The 21,662-nt window shown below is 40.8% G+C and overlaps 2 protein-coding genes across 11 annotated transcripts in view; one reads left to right on the top strand and one right to left on the bottom strand.

Annotated features, from left to right (window-relative positions):
* ROS1 (ROS proto-oncogene 1, receptor tyrosine kinase) overlaps positions 1-1,775 on the top strand; it is a 127,945-nt gene extending 126,170 nt beyond the window's left edge. For all 9 annotated transcript variants that reach the window (XM_015600139.2, XM_025042432.1, XM_015600142.2 and 6 more), the window contains one exon: positions 622-1,775. In XM_015600139.2, coding sequence (XP_015455625.1) covers positions 622-932 — 311 coding nt within the window. In that variant the 3' untranslated portion in view covers positions 933-1,775. The remainder of the gene's footprint in view (positions 1-621) is intronic.
* An 11,656-nt stretch (positions 1,776-13,431) lies between these two features.
* On the bottom strand, positions 13,432-21,617 carry VGLL2 (vestigial like family member 2). Of its 2 annotated transcripts, XM_006926118.3 has the most exons (4): positions 21,018-21,523; positions 18,490-18,796; positions 15,924-16,469; positions 13,432-14,661 (listed from the first exon to the last, which is right to left on the bottom strand). In XM_006926118.3, exons 1-4 carry the CDS (start codon positions 21,096-21,098, stop codon positions 14,621-14,623), a joined length of 975 nt encoding a protein of 324 aa, XP_006926180.1. In that variant the 5' UTR covers positions 21,099-21,523; the 3' UTR covers positions 13,432-14,620. The 2 variants fall into 2 exon arrangements, with proteins under 2 accessions (XP_006926180.1, XP_024898199.1); XM_025042431.1 differs by lacking the exon at positions 13,432-14,661 and having other exon boundaries at positions 14,668-16,469; positions 21,018-21,617.
* Positions 21,618-21,662: the final 45 nt, after the last annotated feature.

The raw sequence follows: 21,662 nt of genomic DNA, 5'->3' as shown, positions 1-21,662 counted from the left end.
CCTGCTGAATTTTCCTTTATAGCACTTATCACCACCTGACATAGCTTTAGTTGTACACTCATTTATTGTTTGTCTCCCCCCATTAGAACGTAAACCAAAGAACAAACAAGTTTCATTCATTGCTGTGCCATCAATACCTAAAACACGGCCTGGCATGCACTAGGCATCCAATAAATATTATCTAAATAAATGATTATATTACATAATCTAAAAAAGAATTCTTCTTTAAAGGTAGATATTTTAGCTCTGGTGGCAAGGGGGAAGGATAAGCGCTTTAGACCAAAAGGGCATCTTAGGGCCACTTAATTTTTATCACAAAGGAGTTAATTGTTCTACCTGTATGGGAGAGTTAATCAGCTCTGCGCTCTTACCACATTTTATATATTCCTTTATATAGTGCACGTCACCTCCTGTGATATCATATCTGCTCCCTACTGAACTGCAATAGCCTCGAAGACAGGAAACATGTCTTATTTATCTCTGTATTCCCTTAGCGGTCCTCATAAATGTTTGCTGAACCAATGTATAAAGTTGGTGGTGTTATAATTCTCAGACATCCTGTACGTTACAAATAAAGGAAATAGAATAGATGCTAGAATAACTTTAATAATTTTTTTACAGATGAAAATGGCAACATGATTTGCTTGAATTTGGGTGATGGCACATCAATTGCTTTAATGGAAACCAAGAACCAAGAAGGGTTAAACTACATGGTACTTGCTACAGAATGTAGCCAAGGTGAAGATAATTCTGAGGGTCCTCTAGACTCCAAGGAATCTGAATCGTGTGGTCTGAGGAAAGAAGAGAAGGAACCACATGCAGACAAAGGTATCTGCCAAGAAAAACAAGTGGCTTACTGCCCTCCTGGCAAGCCTGAAAGCCTGAACTATGCCTGTCTCACTCACAGTGGATATGGAGATGGGTCTGATTAATAACTCTGTTTGGGAAATGCAGAGTTGAAATAAACACTCCCATTAAGTAGTCACGGAAAGAAAACCAACCCATGAAGAATGATAGATGTTGTGGTTGTCTGAATTAACGCTGGAGAGTTCCTGGATTTTAATCTTGGTTCCGAAAGCCACTTGGTTTCAGTTCTGACAATCTCCATACCAACTGTCTAAACTTCAGCAAAATTCCGAGGCGCACCACTGAGCGTTTGGAAAGCTTAGGGAGACTCATGAGTCTGGAAGGGAGACCATTGTCCAACCTTCAGTCTGGGCTGTAAAAGAAGCATCTTGGTCTATGGTTAGAGACAAAGTAAGGACCTGGAAAAGGGGGATGAGAAACGTGCTCAGAAGCCCGACTGAACTACAAATTATTCCAAAAGGGACCAAGAAAATGACTACATCACTCTACACATACCAAAGGAACTAGCACCTATGACATGAGAAATCTCTTGGAAAGCTATTGCTGTAATAAGATATTATCTTTAATGTCTATTCTAAAATATTTTGTTTTTTGAAGGTTTTGAACAGCAGCTTCAGTCATATTTAAAATAGGACCATGAAGATCTCTAAATCTTGAAGTTTAGCATTCTGCGATCTTTGGGTTGTATGAAAATCGCTCTGTGACTTGTGCGCTGTTATAGAGATTAGCTAATATGAAGATTCTTTTTATTTGCCATATCTATTTTATATATAAAGTACTTAAGATTACATTTAATAACAAATTATCCTTAAAATTAAATGTAAATGATTATACAATGTTAATTCAAGCTCTGTGATTTTTAGCAACGACATGAAATAATAAATACCTAATGAGAACTATTTAAAAAATTCTTCAGAGAAATACTATGATTTTAAGCAAATTTTTTTTTCTTTTTCTTTTTTTTTTTTTTTTTTTTTGCAGCTACTCATTTAAATCTGAAAGCCTCAACTGCTCTAATAGCAACACTAATGAAAGCATTCTGGGTGTTATTCAGTTGCAGCATACAGGATGCTTGCTAGATATACAGAAAACATTTTGATTCTAACATTTGCGAAAATCTACCACGAAAGAGGGACACATATCTACTTCTACCTCGGATAATTTAGTTCATTTTAAAACTTGCCTACTGTCTGAGAATCTTCACAGATTATTGGCTGTATGGTGAAGAATGCAGGGAAGTCCATGTATTCTGTGGTGAACAACCTCCAAGTAAAGATCCAGGATTTGTGGCTACTCTGCCACATTTGTAATTCCACTGAACAAGACAGGATATTTTCTCTGTTATTCTGACCCTCTAAAGGGCATTTATCATTCTTCTTGATAGCCTAGCATATGATACCCCTTCCTGTTTTAGGGAATTCCTCTACCTTCATCTTCTGGGTAGGAACTGTGTTCCATTTGCTCCTCCAGGATCCCTTGCTGCAAGAACGCAGGCAGGTGACCTGGCCCCCACCACACAGACACATCTACCACAGGCTTCTAATTGAGAGCTGAGGATGCAGAGAAACAGGGATCACAGCAAGTCTTTCTGGTGATGGTGGCAACTGCAGTTGGTCTGGCAGGACTGCAGAGTCCAGGGCCAACACAGTTGGCAGAGCAGAGTCTGCAGTTTGGTGCCTCTGGCAGCTGGGGTAACCAGACTGACCGGTTCTGCTGTCTGCTTCTAGCCATTGCTTCCGGCCGGAGTCTGGTTCTCAAGCCCTCCCAGGGATTCTGTGAGTTACCCCTATATCCTTTTAATAAATGTTAAATCTGCCAGAGTCGGTTTCTGTTGCTTGCTACCAGGACTTTTGCTGTGCCAGTGCTATGAACCTTTATTCTGAAAAACACAAAGAGATCAGAAGTATGTAGAATTGGATTTTTAGTACAATGCTTTTACATTACACTTTGAACAATAAATAAATCTATAGAATATCTGAGAACAGCCCATAAAATATCATGTTTCAGCTAAAATGTAAGTGCAGATTAGTAGTCTTTTTTATAACTCATAATAAATAATATTGGTAGAAATATGTAATGCTAAATAAAATAGTGGCTCAAATCTCACAGGTAAAATTTATTACAGATAAAAGTAATTTTTAAAATACAAATGACTGGTAATATTAAAAACTTATAAGTTAACTTATAAGTTAATTTGTGAAAATTAGATTTTGTAGTCAAGAGGAAGAAAATTGACAGTGGCTAAAAATGGCACTTGTTAAAATGTGTTTTTCACTGAAATGTAACAGAGGTACAGAATCTTATTGACAAATTTTTTATCTGCAAAATATGACCTGGTAATATTAGACTTGGGAGAAATAATGACTCCCAAAGGCAGAAGCTATAATTGGTAAAAAAAACAAAACAAAATATACAAAAGTTGATGAATAAATCTAATCTTCACTTTAAGTTGTTCAAGGAGTTGTAATAATCCATAAGGAAAGTATGTAAGTTGAAAATAAAAATACATTGTTCATGATTTAACATTGCCAACTGAACAAAAATTTACTTTGGTAAAATTAACATGTTGATATAATTCTGATAAAAAAGCTTTATTGAACATGTCTTTGAGAAAAGAGCCCATCCCTGGCCCCAGATATACTCTATGTGGCTTATCTATTCCAGTTTTCCCTGTCCTGTTGAAATCTCCTCACCCATTCTCTGCTTATCTAAATCTCACTCATTCTTTAGGATCAGAGTATATTCCAGTGTTTTAGAAAAGCTTGTCCCTAAACTTCTTCCCTTTCCCTTCTCAGAATTACTGTTGCCTTTCTTGTCTTTACTCCTCATTTGGAAGTAACTACATGTAATTCCATCCTATTTCTATGTTATTGTACCTACTTAAGTGAAGTTCCAGCTTTCTGAAGATCAGGTGGTGTCTTCTAACCCTTTGTATCTTCTCTAAGTCAAAGTAGGTATTCATGTTTAATGGATTAATTGGCTGATTTTCTCATCATCCTTTTTTAACACATTGCACAAGTCCTCACTTGTAGCTCATAGGAGGAATGCCAGAAAATTGGTCTAATGCCAAAGGGGATTCAAAAGGATTCTTTTGATGCTGAGTCATGTCCCAAGACCTAGACAGACTATAGAAGTTGGAGGACTGCTTTGAGATTAAGATCAGACTTAGATAGGACCTGAAATTCTGGAAGCCCTTGAAATGGTGGTGAACATATGCTAAAAGAGGCAAAAATTTATTTTATCATTATCAGTTTCTCCCCTGTCTCAAACCCACCTTTTATCCTCAGAATGGCCTTTATGGAGATAGGTTAAATTTTAGGTATACTTCTCTTTGATCCTCTCCTCTTGGTAAAATAAAACCAGTCTAACTTTGTGTTTTATAGTTGGTCAGGGCTATGGGGTGCCTGAATCAGATTACCTACCCAATCTTTATAGGGTTTTTCACAACAAGAAGACTCAAGGGTCCAAAATATACCACCCAAATTCTATTGTGAGTATTTTAAGGTATTTTCTTCCAGCTTTTTGTTTTATTTTCTTCTTAAATGTGAGCTTATTGTCATGGGAGGAGTAATTGTATCTCTCCTAGTTTTGTTTTTTTTTCCACTTAACATGATAGCATATGTTTTCCCCCTTATCATTAAAAATTCCTAATAGCTGCAAAAACAAAAACAAAAACAAACAAACAAAAACTCTTAGGATGAATTAGCTCTGGTTTACCACTCTCTTGTAGATCTACACATTCATTCATTCTTTCACAATAAATATTTATTGAGTGCTTACTATGCAGGAAGTATCGGCACTTGGAATAGAGAAATAAATACAAGTCTCTGCCTTGATGGAGGTCACTTTCTAGCATTCTAGTTGGGAAGCAGACATGATAAATAAACAAAATGCATCTGACAAAAATTACATATATGGCATGACAGAGGATGCTGACAGTTAATAGAAATAGGTATCAGGGACAAGATATAGACAGAGAGAGAGAGAGTAGTTGCTATTTAACATAGGGTAGCCAGGGAAGGCCACTCTGATAAAGAGATACTTAGGAAAGACCTGAAATAAGTAAAAGAATGGGTCATAAGAATATGTAGTAGAAGATAAAGTAACTTCAAAAGCCCTCCCTGAGATGCAAACATGCTTGGCCTGCATAAGGAACAGCACTAATAAGATCAGGAGTAAAGTGAGGGAGGACAGAATGTTACTGGAGGTCCGATTATGCAGGCGTCGTAAGCTAAAAAATAATCAAGAACTGTGTGACATAAACTAGGACTATCCCAGGCAAACTAGGACATATGGTTACCATACTTGTGAATAACATTTGACACAATTCATAAATCTATCCTTCAAACATTTTGTTCACTTGCCTTCCAGGATTCCAATCTCTCTTGATTTTCCTACTACTTTTTAAACCCTTCCTTCTTAGTCTTCTTTGTAGGTTTCTCCTCAGCTCCCCAATGTCCAAACATGGGAATGACTCTGGCCTTAATCCTTGGACTTCCTCTTTATTTAATTTACTACTGGTTAAGTAGATCTAAGCTCATGGCTAGTTTTAGCCTCATCTTCATACTGATGACTCTTCATCCTGGACACCTCTTCTTAATCCCCTCTCCAACTTCATACTCAGCTTCTCCCCTTGGATCTCTAACAATCATCTCAAAACTAACATATCCCAAACTGAACCTCTCATTGCCACCCCACCTCTCAAAATGAATCCTCTCTCCTGCAGCCTTCTCCATAAGTGGTAACTTCCATTCTTCCTACTACTCAGTGATAGCCTGCTTTGCAAGCCAGAGCTGATGGTAGGAGAGGCCATCCAGATGTGGGTTTGTTAACATCCATGGGCATGACACAGCCTTGAAATAATGTCTGCACTAGGAGCCTGAGGAGTCCCATCCATATAATGATGGAGAGGCAGTCAATGGGATTGACCATAGAAAGTTATGGAGATGGTTTAAAAAGCATGTTGTCCCTAGGGCAAAACAGATTGGCAGCTAGTTTAACATCTACAATCAGAAAAAGGCAAAAATGGAGGAGGAGGAGGCTGGTGTGGTCATTCCAATAAAAATTATGATCCTTGCTACTTGCTCAAATCCTATTATCCTTGATCCTTGCTCAAATCCTAGATCTGAGCATTTTCAGATCCATAACCCATTGACTGAAAAAGTGGACAGGTCCTAGGTAGAAAGTAACAGCATCACAGTATATATTGTAATGATTTCCCCTACAGGAACTATGGCCAGTTCCTTTAGTGATTGTGCCTTGGGGAAGGGGGAATTCCCAGGCACCTCAGACTATTGGACACAGGATCTCAGTTGACATTGGTTTTCAGAGACCTGAAGCATCATCGTAGCCTATTTCCGTTAGAGTGGGGTTTATGGAGCCAGATATTAATTGAGTTTTGGCTAAAGTCTAACCTACAATGTGTCCATTGGGTCCATGGCCCCAACAGTGGTCATTTCCCTACTCTTCAAATGTGTGATTTGGATCAACGTACTTAGTGATTGGATCATTGGATACTTGGCTTGTGGCTTAAAATATATCATGGTGTGGAAGGCCAAGTGGAAACCTCTGAAACTACTGACCTCCTCCCTTCTCTCCTCTGGCCAGCAATAGTCAGTAAAAAATAAAATCCCAGGAGGATGACAATGATTAGTGCCACCATTAAAGATCTGAAGGTGGTGGGGTTTATGGTTTCTATATCTCCATTTAATTCACCAGAGCCCTATAGAAACTGGGTGAATCCTGGAGAATGTAGTCCTGGTGGCAGTTGCTATGCCAGATGTAGTATTTTTGCTAGAACATATGAATAAGGCCTCGTGTGCATGGTATGTGTCTTGTTTATCAGGATATCTTAACTAATGAGACAAGTAAAAGGACTACTGAAAATTGATCTTCATATGGAGCTGATGGCCTTGACAAGTGTGTGTGTGGTGGAAGCTATATTAGAGTGGATACAAGAGAAAATGGAAAAGTAAGTGGGGAGAGCAAGAAGATGATTCCCTTAAGGCATTTTTCCATTTAAAAGGAACAGAGAGATGAGTTAGTAACTGGAGTAATGGGGTCAAGGAGGCATTTTTTTTTTTAATAGGAAATATTACAGCCTGTTTTATGTTAACGGGAATTATCCAGTGAAGAGGGGAAAGTAATGATACAGGAATAAGAGAGGATAATTGTTGAAGTGGATGTCCTTGAACAGAAGACAGAGATTGAGGATCTGGATACAAGTGCAGGAAAAGGATATTTGACACTATTTGGCTCCTACTAAAAGTGACAGAACCTCTCCACACTCCTTTTAATAAGATTTTCTTGACTGAAGCAGGCTTTCAGACAGTTTTTCTTTTTTTAACTTGTAGTCTAAAACTCAAATCAACCTATATTTTGCCTTGGTTTGTACATAATAAAATTTAAAAATTAAGTGCAACAATTTGTGTGTGTATGTTTTTCCCCACAACAGTTAGTGGTACCTGCTCAATGTACTTACTGCCTAATTAAGGGTAAAGAGTATTGTAAGTCACAAGTGAACAAGATGAACTTCAGGGCAACCTCTTAAATCTTGAACTTGTGTCACAAGTCGTTATGTAATAAATACCAAGTAAGTGGTATAGATGGTAGAAGTTACAAGTTCTGATAAGAGTGAGACCACTCTCTGTGCCTGGTGTGGAGATGAGGCTTTGTGGAGGAGGTAGATCTTAAGCTAGACTTTGAAGAATAGATAGCATTTGGATAAGGGCACTTAGGGTGAAGGTTCTCTAATACAGTAGGAGGCAGGAATTTACAAGGAACCTTCTATGGAATATGAGACAAATATTGCAGACTGCTCTATTCCAGAGTAACAGTCAACTAGAAGAATCGTGTTTAGGTACTCGGGTAATTTCTAGATAGTGTGCTGGTATTGTCTGATGATGAGCTTGATGTCCTTCTGAAGACTGAGTCCGGATAGTTCTGATTTTATTCTGAACATTGTTATAGACACACAGGACAAGAAAGCACAAGGACCAGATCAGGAAATGAAAAGACGACATGCAAAGCATTTTCTATAATGTCACTTTTAGAACTTTTCTGTTTATAGTAAGAAGGGGAGTAAAGAGTAATTACTGAGTTTGAATTAGAAATTCTTCTAATAAAGGCAGTGACAAAAGTTAAATATGCACTCTAAAATAGCAGTAAACAATATAGTCAAAAGCTTTTATAATCTGAAAAATATAAACTATTAAACTATATAATTTTGTTTCATTTTAATTTAATGTCTTGCCTTGTTTCTGTTCTGTGACATGGGGAGATTCAGTGGTACCTACACTCTGTCTTATTCTCCTAAAACCCATAGCCAATATTACCCGCAGCTTGCTTCACTTTATAGTTGTGAAACATTGTTTATTTTTTTATAGTTTCAATACACTTTATATCTCAAGAATAAAAAGGGAGATGGCAGTATCCCAATGGTAGATTTAAAATTTTTTCAGTCCTATTTATCACAATATTTCTTAAATATAAAATAACCATATATCCCAGACTTCAATGCCAGATGATAGTACCAGTATTATCATTTTTTATTTATTAATTTGATAGTTTGGAACTGTTAAGTGTAAAATTGTGAATAATTTTCCTTCTCACCAATTCTAATTAAATACAACGTCATCATGGTTTTCCCTCAGGATATAAGGCTGACATTTTTCTAATCCTTTTCTTACTCCTTTAAAAAGATACAAGTAGAAATGTGTTTTTAGAAGAAGTCTTTGAACAAGGGAAGAACAAATATCATAAGCTCTGTTCTCTATGTTTTTTTTTTTTTTTACCAGAATCTGTCTGTCAATGACCTTCTCTCAGTTTCTGAGAGTGAAAGAGAAATTGCCTGAGGTGAAAGAGAGATTTCACACTCCACAAAGGTGGAATAATACTAATAGCACTGAACTTTCAGGCAGTACTTCCAGATACATCAAAAAATTCTACATAAAAGCAGGTATAATGAAAAAAAAATCACATGATACTAAAGGAAGAAATATCCAGTTGTTTTCTGGGATAGATTACACTTGGGTAAAATGCACGAGAAGAAAATATAAATAGGATTGTACCTAGTAAAAATAAACACCAATAACAAAATTTGTTTTGTTTTGTTTTCCATACCATTTCTCAATCATACAATTATGAGAACAGGGCCAAAAATGTAGTTGCCAAAAGTAAGGGCAAGCCTATAGTAATGAGAATTAGTGGGAAAAGAAAGAAGCTCATGATATTCCCATTAATTATAATTGTTGTTTTGAGCAAGTGTGTGTTTAGAATTTTAAGGTACCTAATTTGCTTTTCCTAAGTGAAGATATTTGCAATATTCTAAAGAAACTTCCAAATTATAAGGTAAATGGAATATTTTAGTGGTTGTAAATACACATAGAGACTAATGTACTCTAAAGATAAATGTTGGTTAAAATTTCTAATTGGTAACTAGATCATTAGAGTTATGCAATTATTGATTAGGATTCAGAAAACTAATTTTTTTAGTTCTGTTTTCCAAAGTTTAGTTTACCTTTCATCTAAATGTCTCATATGTAATGATAATTACATATTTACTCATTTGTGCAATTTTGATAGGAGATGGAAATAATGATGACAATGGAGGAGAGTTTGAGCAAAATCACTTTGTTTTGAAACGCTGAGAGATAAGCTGAATGAGAGCTTACTAGAAGATTCTAAGAACAAAATGAAGCAATAAGAAATATGCTGCTGCTGCTTTTCTAGGTGAAATAAATGAATTCCAGTAAAGCAGAGGAAATTTGGACATTTTATTTGTGTTTTCAAGAGCTTAGCTTTATAAGAGTATATTGAAAATCTCATAGAAATACTGTAATTTGAAGTAGACATGAGACTATTTCGTGGAGAACTTTTGATTCTTATTGAATCAAACTTGTTTTTTAAAGTGAAAAATTCCAAATAAAAGGTAATGTTTTGCCAAAACATTTCTAGTCAATTCAGTATATATTTCTCTAAAAAATATGCTTCTCAAAACATTAATTCTTCAGTAGAATTATCTTTCCCCCTAAAAGCAAATTTGTCTTCTTAAAGTGAGCTTTGATTAGCAGAATCACCTCTGCCGACTCTGCCAGTGGCCACTCTGTATGCAATGTTTCTGCTGGATTGGAAGTCAAGGCTGGAAACGAATGGGAGCTGTTCCTGAAGTCTGCCTTGCCTTTTTAGGTTATGAGGGTCTCTCTGTGTTTAGGATAACATGATTGACAACTCCACTCCAGTTCCAATTAGCACCCTATAATTTATTAGCTTCTGCTTTCAGATTATGCGTTAACTTCACAAATATTTCAACCACTGAAACAGCAGCTATCAAGTGTCTTTCTCCTGATCCAGCCCTCTGGGGCTAGAATGAAATAGAAGGAAAGAGCAGTACAGTCGGTCTGTCAAGTGAGAATAATCATTTATGTCTGTGCCTGTCTGAGGGCTCGGTGTCTCTGATTTCTCTTTAGGCCTGCACCAGTGTGTGTGTGTGTGTGTGTGTGTGTGTGTGTGTGTGATGTTTGTAGATAGATTCTATTGTGTGGATACTGTACTTGTATTATTAGAGCTTCATTTATTCATGGGAGATGAAGGAGAGCTGGTGTTGAGAAAATGTGAAATTTATTTTTACTTAACCCTGTTGTTTATGTAAATATCAAAATTTCAGTTATGTACAAACAGCAGCTGCATTAACTATGCTGCTTTTATGTTATTTCTTTTCTCCAGATTTTAGGAATATGTAATAGGTAATGAATAATAAATCCTAAAAATCTTGCAAGGAAGAATGGAATCTATAGAGCAAAGACTTTGACGAGTTCAATCAAAATGTGAATTATTTGCATGCAAATTATCAACAGACTTAATGTTAAAGCAGCTTTATAAAAGGAATCTCATGTTTTTGTTTCATTTATTTTAAGTATTTTCAGATATCCTCCAATTTTTCTTCCATGCTTTGACACCTAATGAATTACATTTTAAAATGCAATTTATGGGAATGGCATTTATATGGAAAGCAGCTTGTGTACGTTTTATTTTTTATCTCCTTGAACTCTAAAGTAACAAAAGCAAAGTGCTTACAAAAAAGAGCTTCTTGTTTATTTTGATAGATGTATGGGTGCCTGCATATCGAGGCAGGGTTTGTGATTTCAAGCAGACTGGAGGTTAAGGTTACATTAACAGTTGTTTCTCTCTGATGTAAAAGGGCAGAGAAAAATTCAGTACTTAACCAGAAAGAGTGGCAAGAGAAGCTTCCAGCCAGGGAGTCTGAGCCTCAAAACCCACCACCCCCACCCTCCCTCCTATCCAGGCCCAAGTCAATCTTAAGTCATTGCTAGAATTTGCCACCCATTGAAATAGAACTTCAAAGGGGAAATGAAACAGGATGGCAACTCCTTTAAACTAAAGGAGTAGAACAGATAGAGTTCCCTGTAGTTGGGTGACTGAGTTCTCAGCCAGAGGGCAATCGGCAAAAGGATTACTTGGTGGCAGAGAGCTGTCTCTCCCCTTTTCATCACCTCTCCCCCAGCTGAGGCCAAGTACAAAGGAAAAACTGTGGATGAGGATACCAGTGCCAATCGGGATGTTTAGAGGAGATTGTAATCTTTCTCACAGGCCCCCAACCAGGTGTAATGTATGTAAAAACGTCATGTTTGCCTTTTCTTGTCATCCTTTCCTCTAGTCTCATTTCCTTACCTGTCCTCTTTTTTTCAACTACTGGAATCTTCTCTATTCTGCATAGTTTCATGAATATGAGCAAGACAGGCATGGGACTTCGTATTTTGCCTGACTTGGTGGCCCTAAAGAATGTCAGCTAGGGCTATTGGTTCACCAACGTTCTCTTTGATGCTATTACACAGGACTGAATCATTACAGTTCTAAGTCATCTTGCATTTCTACTTTAGGAACATGTAACGTGTATGGAAATGCTCTGCTTCATGTGTCCTATGGGCCATGTCACTGGACCCCTACTCAGCAGTCTGGATGGTCTGTTCAGGACTGCCCCAAAGGCCAGTTCCAGTGAATGAGTCTCCTCATCAGCAACCTGATATTCAGGTTAGGTGCAGTTCAGGAGAGTGGTTTCAGTAATCAGAACCTCATGGCTGGGAAAATGCTCCCTGTAGGCTCCAATCAGAAAACTCAAAAGTGCTACTACAGGTGCAGGTAGGACATAGATAAAGAGTCTTTTTTTTTTTTTTTTTTTTGGCTGGGGACTACTTGGAGATGTCTAGTAAAGGATGCACTGCTGTGCTTTCTGTTTTCACTGCATAATCAGTGGCAACTTCTAAAAAGCTGGAACTTAATGCATTTTATTTATGCTTGTATGCTGCAGTAATCCATGCCAATGGAACATGGATTAAAAAAATCCACAGAGAAGTCCAAAGTTAATTTTAGTTATTGCTTCAAAGTCCAAACCTCAGGCTAACTCTTATACAACTTGGTTTGGTTGGCTGTGAAGAGCTTCAGAGCAGTGAAGGCTAATTAAATACTAAAATGAATTAATAAGAGAAGCAATAATAATTCCCTCTTGGAGAAGAATGGAAATCTTCAACTGAGTGACTGGTCTACAGGTAGTGAAATCTAACAAAGGAGTCTGGACAATGTCCTATGAGCGTTCCTTTGAGACCTGGGATTCTATAAGTTCTACAGTGTGTCAGTCTTTGCTGCCCTGCCTCTCCCCCTCCTTATCCATCGATTGGGGAGGAGAAATTAAGTCCAAAGTTGAGAAGCCAAAGACAAGTCAGAAGTGGACAGGCAGTTATTGCAGTGGATAACAGTGTAGTCTCTGTACCCAGACTGTCTGGGTTGACATCTTGGCTCTACCACTTTACTAACTACATGACTGGGAAAATTATTTCTCCTCTGCAAGCCACAGATTTTTGTCAATAAGAAGGGGATCATAATAATAAATATAAAAAATTTTTTATGAGGGTTCAATGAGTTGACCTATATAGAAAGCCCTCAGACTAGTGTCTGGTGTATAAGTAATTAACATTAGTTGTTACTACTATTATCACATCTAGTGCAGTATAATAATATAGTACCTTCCATCTGAGCAAAAACAATAATAGGCCCTTGTAATGATCGTAATCTACATCACAGCTACCAACATGATAGGAAGAAGACATGATGAGTAACTTTGCTAAGCCATGCTGAGTAAGGTCCCTTAACTTCCCCCAACTCTTGAGACTATTATTCAAGATAAATTATATTTGCCTCTCATGTTCAAATGAAGGTCAAGATTTGAACTAATATTTTTATGCTTTAACAATCTAAAGGGCAATTTGGGCATAACACAAAATATCTCCCTCAATGAGATACATGAGTAACTTTGGTGTCATGAGGAAATAAAGAGAAAATCATTAATTTCTTAGTAATCTTTTTTTTTCCTTTAGTGGTAGGTTTGGATTCTTAGCCTAGCTTATTAAAATATAAAGATAGCCAATATTTCAAAGACACTTTTTATCTTGACAACTCTACTGTCATAAGAGTCTAGAATTTAAGAATAATTCTTTTCCTGAAAATAATACACACACACATATGCACACACAAAATATCAAGTAGTATTACTTTCTGACATCAGATCTTCTATAAATTATTTTATTCTAGAGAAAAACTAAGACATTTATTTTCTTTTTATGAAACAACACAGCGACCTTGTAGTAAACAGATTATCTTTAATGTTTGTTTCTTCTTCCTCATATCCTTTAGCTTTGCCCACACAGAGACCCCTTTCCCTGTCCCACTACTAAAGTGACCAAATCATGACCATAGAGACTAAGAAAAATATTCGAGGTATCGGAGACTCCATGGAACATTCCTTCTCCTTGTGCTGATTCCTAGATCTTCATGAAGACAGTTGGGGTCTCTTGTTGCGTTTTTTTTTTTTTTTTTATCCAGAGGAGATTAGAACAAGGGGCAGAATTTGTGGGAGAGAAGGCAGAGAAGGGTTTCTTCTTTCATCGTAAAATGTTCCTTGTAAAAAATATGATATATATATACACACACATATAAAATATATCCAGTGCAATTGCAATTGTTGTGCCAAACACTGGGAAGTGCCACCTTGGTCGATGTATTTCTGGAGTTTTCAACAGTTGTCCCACAACAGCTGCATTTCAATAAGACTTGGGCAGGTGGCTCCAGATAAGCCACTTGCCACTCACATTCAGGCTGAGGCTTCCATGTTCATAATCCAAAGGAAAAAGTGTGTCTTTGTGTCTGTCTGGGGGGCTGGGGGGCAGGGGGCGGTGGTAGGGAGGGAGTGGGTAGGAAGGGAGCTGGAGGCTACAGAGGTGAGGAAGAAGGAATTGGCTTCTTTTTTACTTCTCTACCACAGTCTTCAATGCAAATACAAATAACATTTTAAATCTGAAGATACTGACATCAGTAGTGCTATGATCACACTACTTAATGAAATAATTCACATCAGCATAAAAAATATTCACACCCAAAAGTCTCTTTTTCTTTCCCTCCTTCCAAAAATATCTTATATCACCTAAGTGATCTCACCACAGATACTTCCAGCGATTTGTCCAAAAGCTGTTAAATGTAACCAGAGTCTTCGGATCTGCTGTTTTGGCAGAAAGAATTATTTTTAGACGAAATTTCTGAGATATGTGTTTTGGTTTTCCTGACACACGGAGAAGTTTGAAGTCTCTGCCTTCCCCCGTGTCCTCATCCTTGAAGTGAGAGGCACAGATGCCGAGCCTCCTGGCTGGTCGGAAGGGAAAGGTAAGGGGAACCCTGGGTCAGCAGATCAGCTCAGGAGGGATGCACCACAGAGGGAATAACGACGAGCTGCAAACCAAGATCAGAAGCTGTTACAAACCCACTCGATTCAGCTCTGAGTGTCACCAAGTGCGCTAGGCAGAGACCTACAGGGGAGAAGGTGGGTTGTCTAAAACCAGTACAGATCCTTGCTTTTGTCCTGAGGCTGCAAACCTGAAAGCAGAGAGAAAATAAAAGAAAGAGAGGGAGAAGAGAAGGAGAGAGAGGAGAGAAAGGGGTGGGAGAGGGAAGGCACAAGATATTTAAGGAAAGAGAAAGACAAACACCACTGTCTTACTGTGAAAGTCACAGAATTCATCTAAAGAGCGTGAATGAAAGTAAAAGCAAAGTCAACAGAAATGTCAAACCTTCACCTGACGGAAGGAGCAGTGGGCAAGACTACATGCCAAAGATTGCATTTATAACTATTTTTTTCATTTGTCCTAAAACTAAAGCAAGCAAAAAGTAAACCCTTATTTGAATGTACCTTTCAAATTCAACTCTTTAAGTCAGAAACTTAATATTATCTTTTAAACCGTATTCTTGTTAAGTTTTACGTTTTTAAGAGATTTATCTAATTTGGCAATTAAGTTGATATCAGAGTCGTATTTTTCTTTCCTTATAATTGTCACTAGGTCATAAGACTCACCTTCCCCAAGATGTAGAGAATTTTAAACTACTCTTAGCAGTTACTCTAGATCAGCGCTGTCCAATAAAAACACAATGGGAGCCACATTTTTCTAGCAGCCACATTGAAGGAAAGTAACAAGAAACAGGTGAAAATTAATCTTAGTGACATATTTTATTTAACCCAATACATCCAATATGCAGTGTTTAAAATAATTCAACATGCAATCAATAAAAATATTAGGGAGATGAATTTTACCATTTTTTTGGACAAAGTTTTTAAATCCAGAATGTATTATACACTTATAGAGACATCCAGTAGGGCCTAGCCACATTTCAAGTGCTCCGCAGATACACGTGGCTAGTGGCTACAGAACTGAACAGCGCAGAGCTAGAATCTTTCCAACAAATTTAATAAAATTTTATTAAATTTTAAAGTCCTCTAATATTTACCGATCAGGGTACGGCAGGGTCCTACATTCTTATCTTGCCCCCACAGATGGCACAGAGTCATCTGTCTACTGAAACGCAACCCCGCCATGCAGACGTTCGCACTACAGTGTCACTGGGGTATCCAAAGAGAACTAAGGGGGTCCAGAGTTCAGTCCAGGGTGAGGCATAGGACAAGAGGGGCCTATGTCTGTCAAGCTCCCTCTCCGACTTACCTGAGTCCACGCTGAGGCCCAGACCTTGGGCCACGTCCCCCGTGGGGCTCGCGAAGGGTCCTCCAGGTGCGGCCCAAGCGGCGCCGGAAGGTTCGCCCTTGGCGGAGAGCTCGCAGGGCGGGCTGCCGGGCGCGGGTGCCGGGGCGGGCGCGAGGCGAGCTGCGCGCCCTGAGGCAGCGGGCATCAGCAGCGGTCCGTAGCGCGGATCAAAGTGCGGCGCATAGACCTCGTGCACCGCTGCCGGCCGCGGGTAGGCGGCGGCCTGGGCACCCAGGGCGCTGCCCAGGGCGTAGGGGTGGTGAGGGTGAGGGTGAGGGTGCGGGTGCGGGTGCGCGTGATGCGGGTGCGCGTGGTGCCAGGGCTCCGCCGCACCCTGGTGCAGGTGGCTGTGCAGCGCCGCCGGCGAGTAGGGGTCGGCGGTGGCGAAGGGCATCTCCGAGTGCGCGGCGGCCAGCTGGCTGCCCAGCGGCGCGGGCACCGGCGCCTGGTACGCGCTATTCCAGAAGGAGGCGGGGAAGCTGCGCTGGCTCATCGGGAAGGAGCCGTCTGCGGGCCGGCGAGCCGGAGGGGAGCAAAGGTTGAAAGGAGCATGTCACCGCCAGGAGACTCGAGTGCGAACCGCGCAAGGCCGCTGGAGAGCTGAACACGCAGGGCCGGCCAGGGACGGAAAAGCAGCCGCAGCCTAAGCTTTGGGGCGGAGTCTTTCTAAGGGGGCTGCAGCTTGTGAATTTGAAGTCGGGGCACGAAAAAATGGGGGAATCTTTTTGAGAGGAGGTCTCTGCTTCCTCGAATTTTGCAGAAGTGTCTGGTTTTGGGGCGCGGGGAGCTTCACCCACTCCACGCTGCCTCCACAGCCTTGGAGCAGACACGGTCTCCCTTTTCCAACCCGCAGCCTCTCGTCAACCTAAAGATACCTCTTCCCACTCCTAGTTGGCCGCCTAGCGATCACACTACCATCTCCTCTCGCGTTTCAGCCTCCCTTGCTCTAGAAAATGTGCCTCTGATAGACTGGAAGTCCATCGACATATTTCGAAGTATTGCTATTATTAGCCTCCTTTCTAGAAAACTTCTTTCAAATATATATATTCTTTTCCAAGAACTAAATCGAAAGAGTAAACCAGACATACTAAAAGGGCAGCTGTATTGCTTGCACAGAGGGTCAGGAAGGGAAAGGTCTTTTAAGTTTTAATTAACAAACTTTCTGCACCAAAGTGGGGATGCCACACTTATAATAATTTTATTATTATCACTGTTACTCCTACTACTGCTGCTGCTACTGCTACTGTCAATATCGCTGTTGACCCCTAGTTCTTAGAAGCATTTTAAGAGGACAACATTTAGATCAAATTTGTTTCCTTTAGTGAGGAGGGAGGGATAAAAGAACATTTAATTCAAGTGATCTTCATTGAGCATCTCTGCAGAAGGCATAGGCACACGGACTAAAGAATACTTTTAAAGTGCATTTTAAGTGATGAACAGTCTTCCTATTAAAAATATTTAGTCGACTGGAGAATAAAAAGAATGTTCTGTATTTAAAACTAATGTTTTTGGAGCTTGTCTAGGCAAGGCTTGTACAAACTGTCAGACTCAAGAAAAAAAAGGGAGAGTGATGGTTGTCATTTCCTCAAAAACGTAATATGTCTTCCTTTTTACAATAAAGTCCTCATTTCCCAGCTTGGCACACATCAAAAACAAAGCTTAGTGAGAAGTTTACCAAATAATTAACTCTCCCCTTGTCTTGGTAATAAAGGGAGGTTGAGATTTCAGAATAGGAGGGAGATTTAATTGACTTGTCCAAGAAATCATTGTCCCAGGCTGGGTAAAGTGGGCTTTGTGGGAAGAGCAGAACAAGAAAGAGGGATGTGTTTTGGGGAAAACCTTTAGAAATGTTTTGGCTCTACCTACATTCTTATTTCTTTGTTACTTTGTTTGCTTATTGAAAGATGTTTTCTGCTTCAAGATTTCCCAAGTAACTGAAACCTGACGAATGGCACAGGTAGGTTCCAGGAAACATTCTTCAGGAGATTTTGCTTGCAGTGGGACCTGTGACTTTTCTTTCTGGGTAAATTTTAAGAAACGGGGTAAGAGCCCTGTAAGTTGTAGTATGTGAAGATCCTCCTCCCTTTTGGCTTGGAGGAGTGTTGGAAACCTCACATTTCCATAGATTTTTCTGTTTATCTTATTGCCATCTCCAGGGATAGTTAAGAGGGCAAGTATCATTGTAATTTGAGACCAGTAAATAGAATGACCTCAAAGAGGTTAAAAGATTTGCCCAACGTCATATTGCTAGGACATAGAGGAGTTAACATGCAAACCCAAGCCTCCAAATTCCAAGGATAGTGTTTTTTTTCTAGGTCATTGCTCTGCTCTGCTCTTCTGCCTTTTGGAGGAGAGATCTTATACCTGTGGCCATCCTCTTTCTACTTTCTTATCTCCCTTAAATTCCCCTCCTCGCCTCTTCTCTGAGACCTAGTATTCCTTCCACTGCATCTCACTGAGCTTCTCTAGGTGGATACCAGGTTGAGAGGGCCTTCTATCCCCTTTGCCAGTGAAGCCCCATACTCACCACGCCAGGGCCCCGAGCTCCTCGGTGCTTTGTTGCTTGTACAGCTTGGGGAATAGCTGCTAGGCTGGCTCAGGGCCCTGCTGAAGTGCTCGTCCACCACGGAGCTGATGTCTCCCTGGAAATAGGTGAAGAGGACGCAGCGGGAGTTGATATACTCCGCCTCTGGTGGGCGCTCTTTCTCCGGACTGCCTTCTTCTTCTTTTATACTGGCCGGAGTTTGGCTGGAAAAGGAGGAGCTGCCGCTGCTGTTGCTGGGGCTGGCGTTACACTCTTGGGCTTCCTGCATTTTGGAGTAATAGGCTAATTTCTGCTCAAAGAGAGAAGAATAGAGAGGTCAATTTCAGAAGAGATGGCAAATTGAGTTTAGACTGAACTCCCTCATCTGATCCCTAAAGTATCCAAGGGGCGATTGGCATGGGTGCTTAAGCCCATGCTCAATAAGGTAGCCTACATAGTCAGCAGGCCTCCCAACCTGCATCCCTACAAAAGTGGGCTTATTGAGAGGCATGTTGACCTTCTTGGTGCCTCTGTCACACCAGAAATGCTGCCAGGCCATAGGGAAAGGTCTTTGAATGTATCAGGATGAAGGTCCCAGAAGATGCCTAAGCAGCCAGGTTATGAGTGGAGTTTAACTCGCAGGGTCAGACTCAGGGTAAATATATTTTTAAATCAGGCTCCAAGGGTAAAGGGCACCCAAGTCCAGTTAGGGCCTGATTGTTCCCTGCTTGAGAATTCAAGACAGATGCACAAGATGCAGGATAAGCATCCTCACGATAGAACATGAAAATATAAAAATCCACTCCACACAAGCAAGTTGGAAAGAAAGAAATGCCGCAGAGTTTTGAAAGAGTTCCACTTATGACAGAATCGTGTGGAGTAAAAGGTGGAATAACATCGTGACATGGATCATTTTAGTAAACCTAAGTTGATATTTGTTTAGTCACACATACACTATTTAAAAGTCTTTCTCCTTTTTTAAAGAGATCTTTAGATTGAAGAAAAACCAATGGGTTATGAGAATTTCCACTCTCACCATCTCTGTGCACGTTGAGGAAACAAGTAATAAAAAGGAGCTGCAGAGGATGTTGGCTGTGAGGCTGGGTAAATTGTGACTGTCCAATAGTGATTTTAAAAATCCAAGTGTAGCTACTTAAAACATTTTCTTAGAAATGAGCAATGGACTGAATGCAGTGTTAAAGCATTATGCAGGCAGAGATGGCTTCCAAGGGGGACTGACCATACGGAAATGCAATAGATTGGTCTAGGGTCAGGGAGGAGAAAGGACCAAACAGACAGAAAAACAATCCACCTCTCTTTGCAATAGTCCCAGCGTGAGAAGGAGCTCATCTTAGACACTGAAGCCAAAAGAGTTACTTAGCAATATCACCACTTCTAACACATTCCCACTTGGCTTACAATGAGGTACTCTGGTGATTCCTAAAATTAATATTAAGACTAAATAAACTCCTGATTGGGAAGTTTAAAAAAGAGGAGGGGGGTGGGAAGCAAAAGCTGAATAGATATTTTGAATTTGCAAGCAAAACAGATGAAAACATGAACGGCGGGTAGCAGTGTATTTCAATTTTCTCGAAGCAGGACTCCAGGCTCCCACTTTCTAACCAGGTCCGGCCTCCTACCCGCACCCCCTCCCCGATGTGGTCTTGTTCTTTTCCAGGACTAGTGTCCTCAGTTTCCACTACATCAACTGAGGAAATGTAAAGAACTGTTCAACGGACGCAGCCCAGAGAAAGGAGAAATAAAAATATTTAAACAAAACTTAAGTTTGCAGAACCGGGGTTAAGCGGCCTTCTTAAAAGTGGGTTTGTTGACTGCAGGGCAGCCCTATTCAGCTCCTCAAGCTCTTGAAAGTTGAAGTATTATTGTCTATGAAGCTGACCCCTGTCCAGTCAATCGTTCCCCAATAATACTCCTCAAAACTTTGCAGAACAAAGATTATAAAAACGGATGCGTTTCGTGCGGTTCTCTTTGTAATGAATTCCTTGATTCTGGAATTAACTGGCCTGAGCTCCTGAGAATTGAAATGGAAAAAATAAAATATATGCCTTATATAAGGTTGTACGGATGAGAACGCGGGTCTTTGGATCACAAAACAAGAAGATAGAGACAGGCCTTTGATTTGTTGGGACCAAGGTTTGGTTTTATATGCGTGATCCTTTGCTCCCATCTCCCCGTACCCGCACTGGGCTCAGGCTCGGATAAATCTGGAGGCGGACAGAAACTAAGACAATCCAGCAGGCGCGATCCTCGTCTGATTATTCCCAGCAAAACCGGGACACGTATTAGCAGGGTTTAGCTGCCTTCCCAAGAGAGCAAACGGGCAAGCTAAAGGGGTTAGCTCAATCTACCCGGTAGCAGCGCGGGCAATCCCGGCATCCCGGAGGCTCCCGCCGCGGGTCGGACGCCCGGGACCCGCGCGGAGGCGCGGTGGACCTCGGGCTACAGACTTTGCTCCGAGAACCGGGGCGCGCCACCCGTCTCCGAGGTTCTGGCCCGGAAGAGACACGTACCTGGTGGTAGGGGGTGTAAGCGGCTGCGAAGTAAGGCTGCGGAGGACCATAGACTTGGTACATAACATCCAGACAGCTCATGGCTCCCCGCAGCGGAGACAGTTAAGGGTTTTATCATTAACTCCCGGACTGTTGAGCGCAGGGATGCTGCATGGGCGGTACTTGGACCCGTGCTCCGGAGTCATCCACGGCGGAGCGAGGGGTAGCGCGCTCCGCGGCTCTGGATCCCGCTCGCACGCTCCCCTCCCGGCCCTGCAATTCCAGCCCAGACCGCGCTCCGGGACAGAAGCGTCCCGGCTCCCGCTAGTGGGCATTTAAACCCCACGCCCGGCGGGCGTGCTGACGCCACTCCCAGGCAGCCGAGAGAAAGAGGAGGATGGGAGGAGGGCGGGGGCCTGGGGGCCCAATGGGGAGCGAAGGATTAGGGCTTGAGGGGATGCGGGTGTGCTTCCCCGGGCTACCCGGTGGCCAAGCGTGCAGCGAACTGAGCAGCTGGAAGCTTGAGCCCTGAGGCTTTGTGCAGTGAGGTGTATGGAGTTTTCAGGCTAAAGCTGGAGAGAGACTGAGAGGGACAGAAAGAGGGGGTGGGGGTGGGAGAATGGGGACTCCTACACTTGGAGAGAGGAAGTTGGTGCGGTAGGGAAA

This window comes from Pteropus alecto, unplaced genomic scaffold (assembly GCF_000325575.1).
Source record: "Pteropus alecto unplaced genomic scaffold, ASM32557v1 scaffold79, whole genome shotgun sequence".
Lineage (NCBI taxonomy): Eukaryota > Metazoa > Chordata > Mammalia > Chiroptera > Pteropodidae > Pteropus > Pteropus alecto.
The sequence above is the reverse complement of the archived record's forward strand: the minus strand, read 5'-3'. Positions and strand labels throughout refer to the sequence as shown.

What these genes read in the sequence shown, in the direction of transcription:
- VGLL2 (XM_025042431.1), bottom strand. Translation starts at nt 21,098, where the DNA reads ATGAGCTGTCTGGATGTTATGTACCAAGTCTATGGTCCTCCGCAGCCT. An exon ending in CTTACACCCCCTACCACCAG is followed by an intron (nt 18,797 to 21,017) that starts GTACGTGTCTCT and finishes CTCTTTGAGCAG; the next exon opens with AAATTAGCCTATTACTCCAA. An exon ending in GAGCTCGGGGCCCTGGCGTG is followed by an intron (nt 16,470 to 18,489) that starts GTGAGTATGGGG and finishes GCCGGCCCGCAG; the next exon opens with ACGGCTCCTTCCCGATGAGC.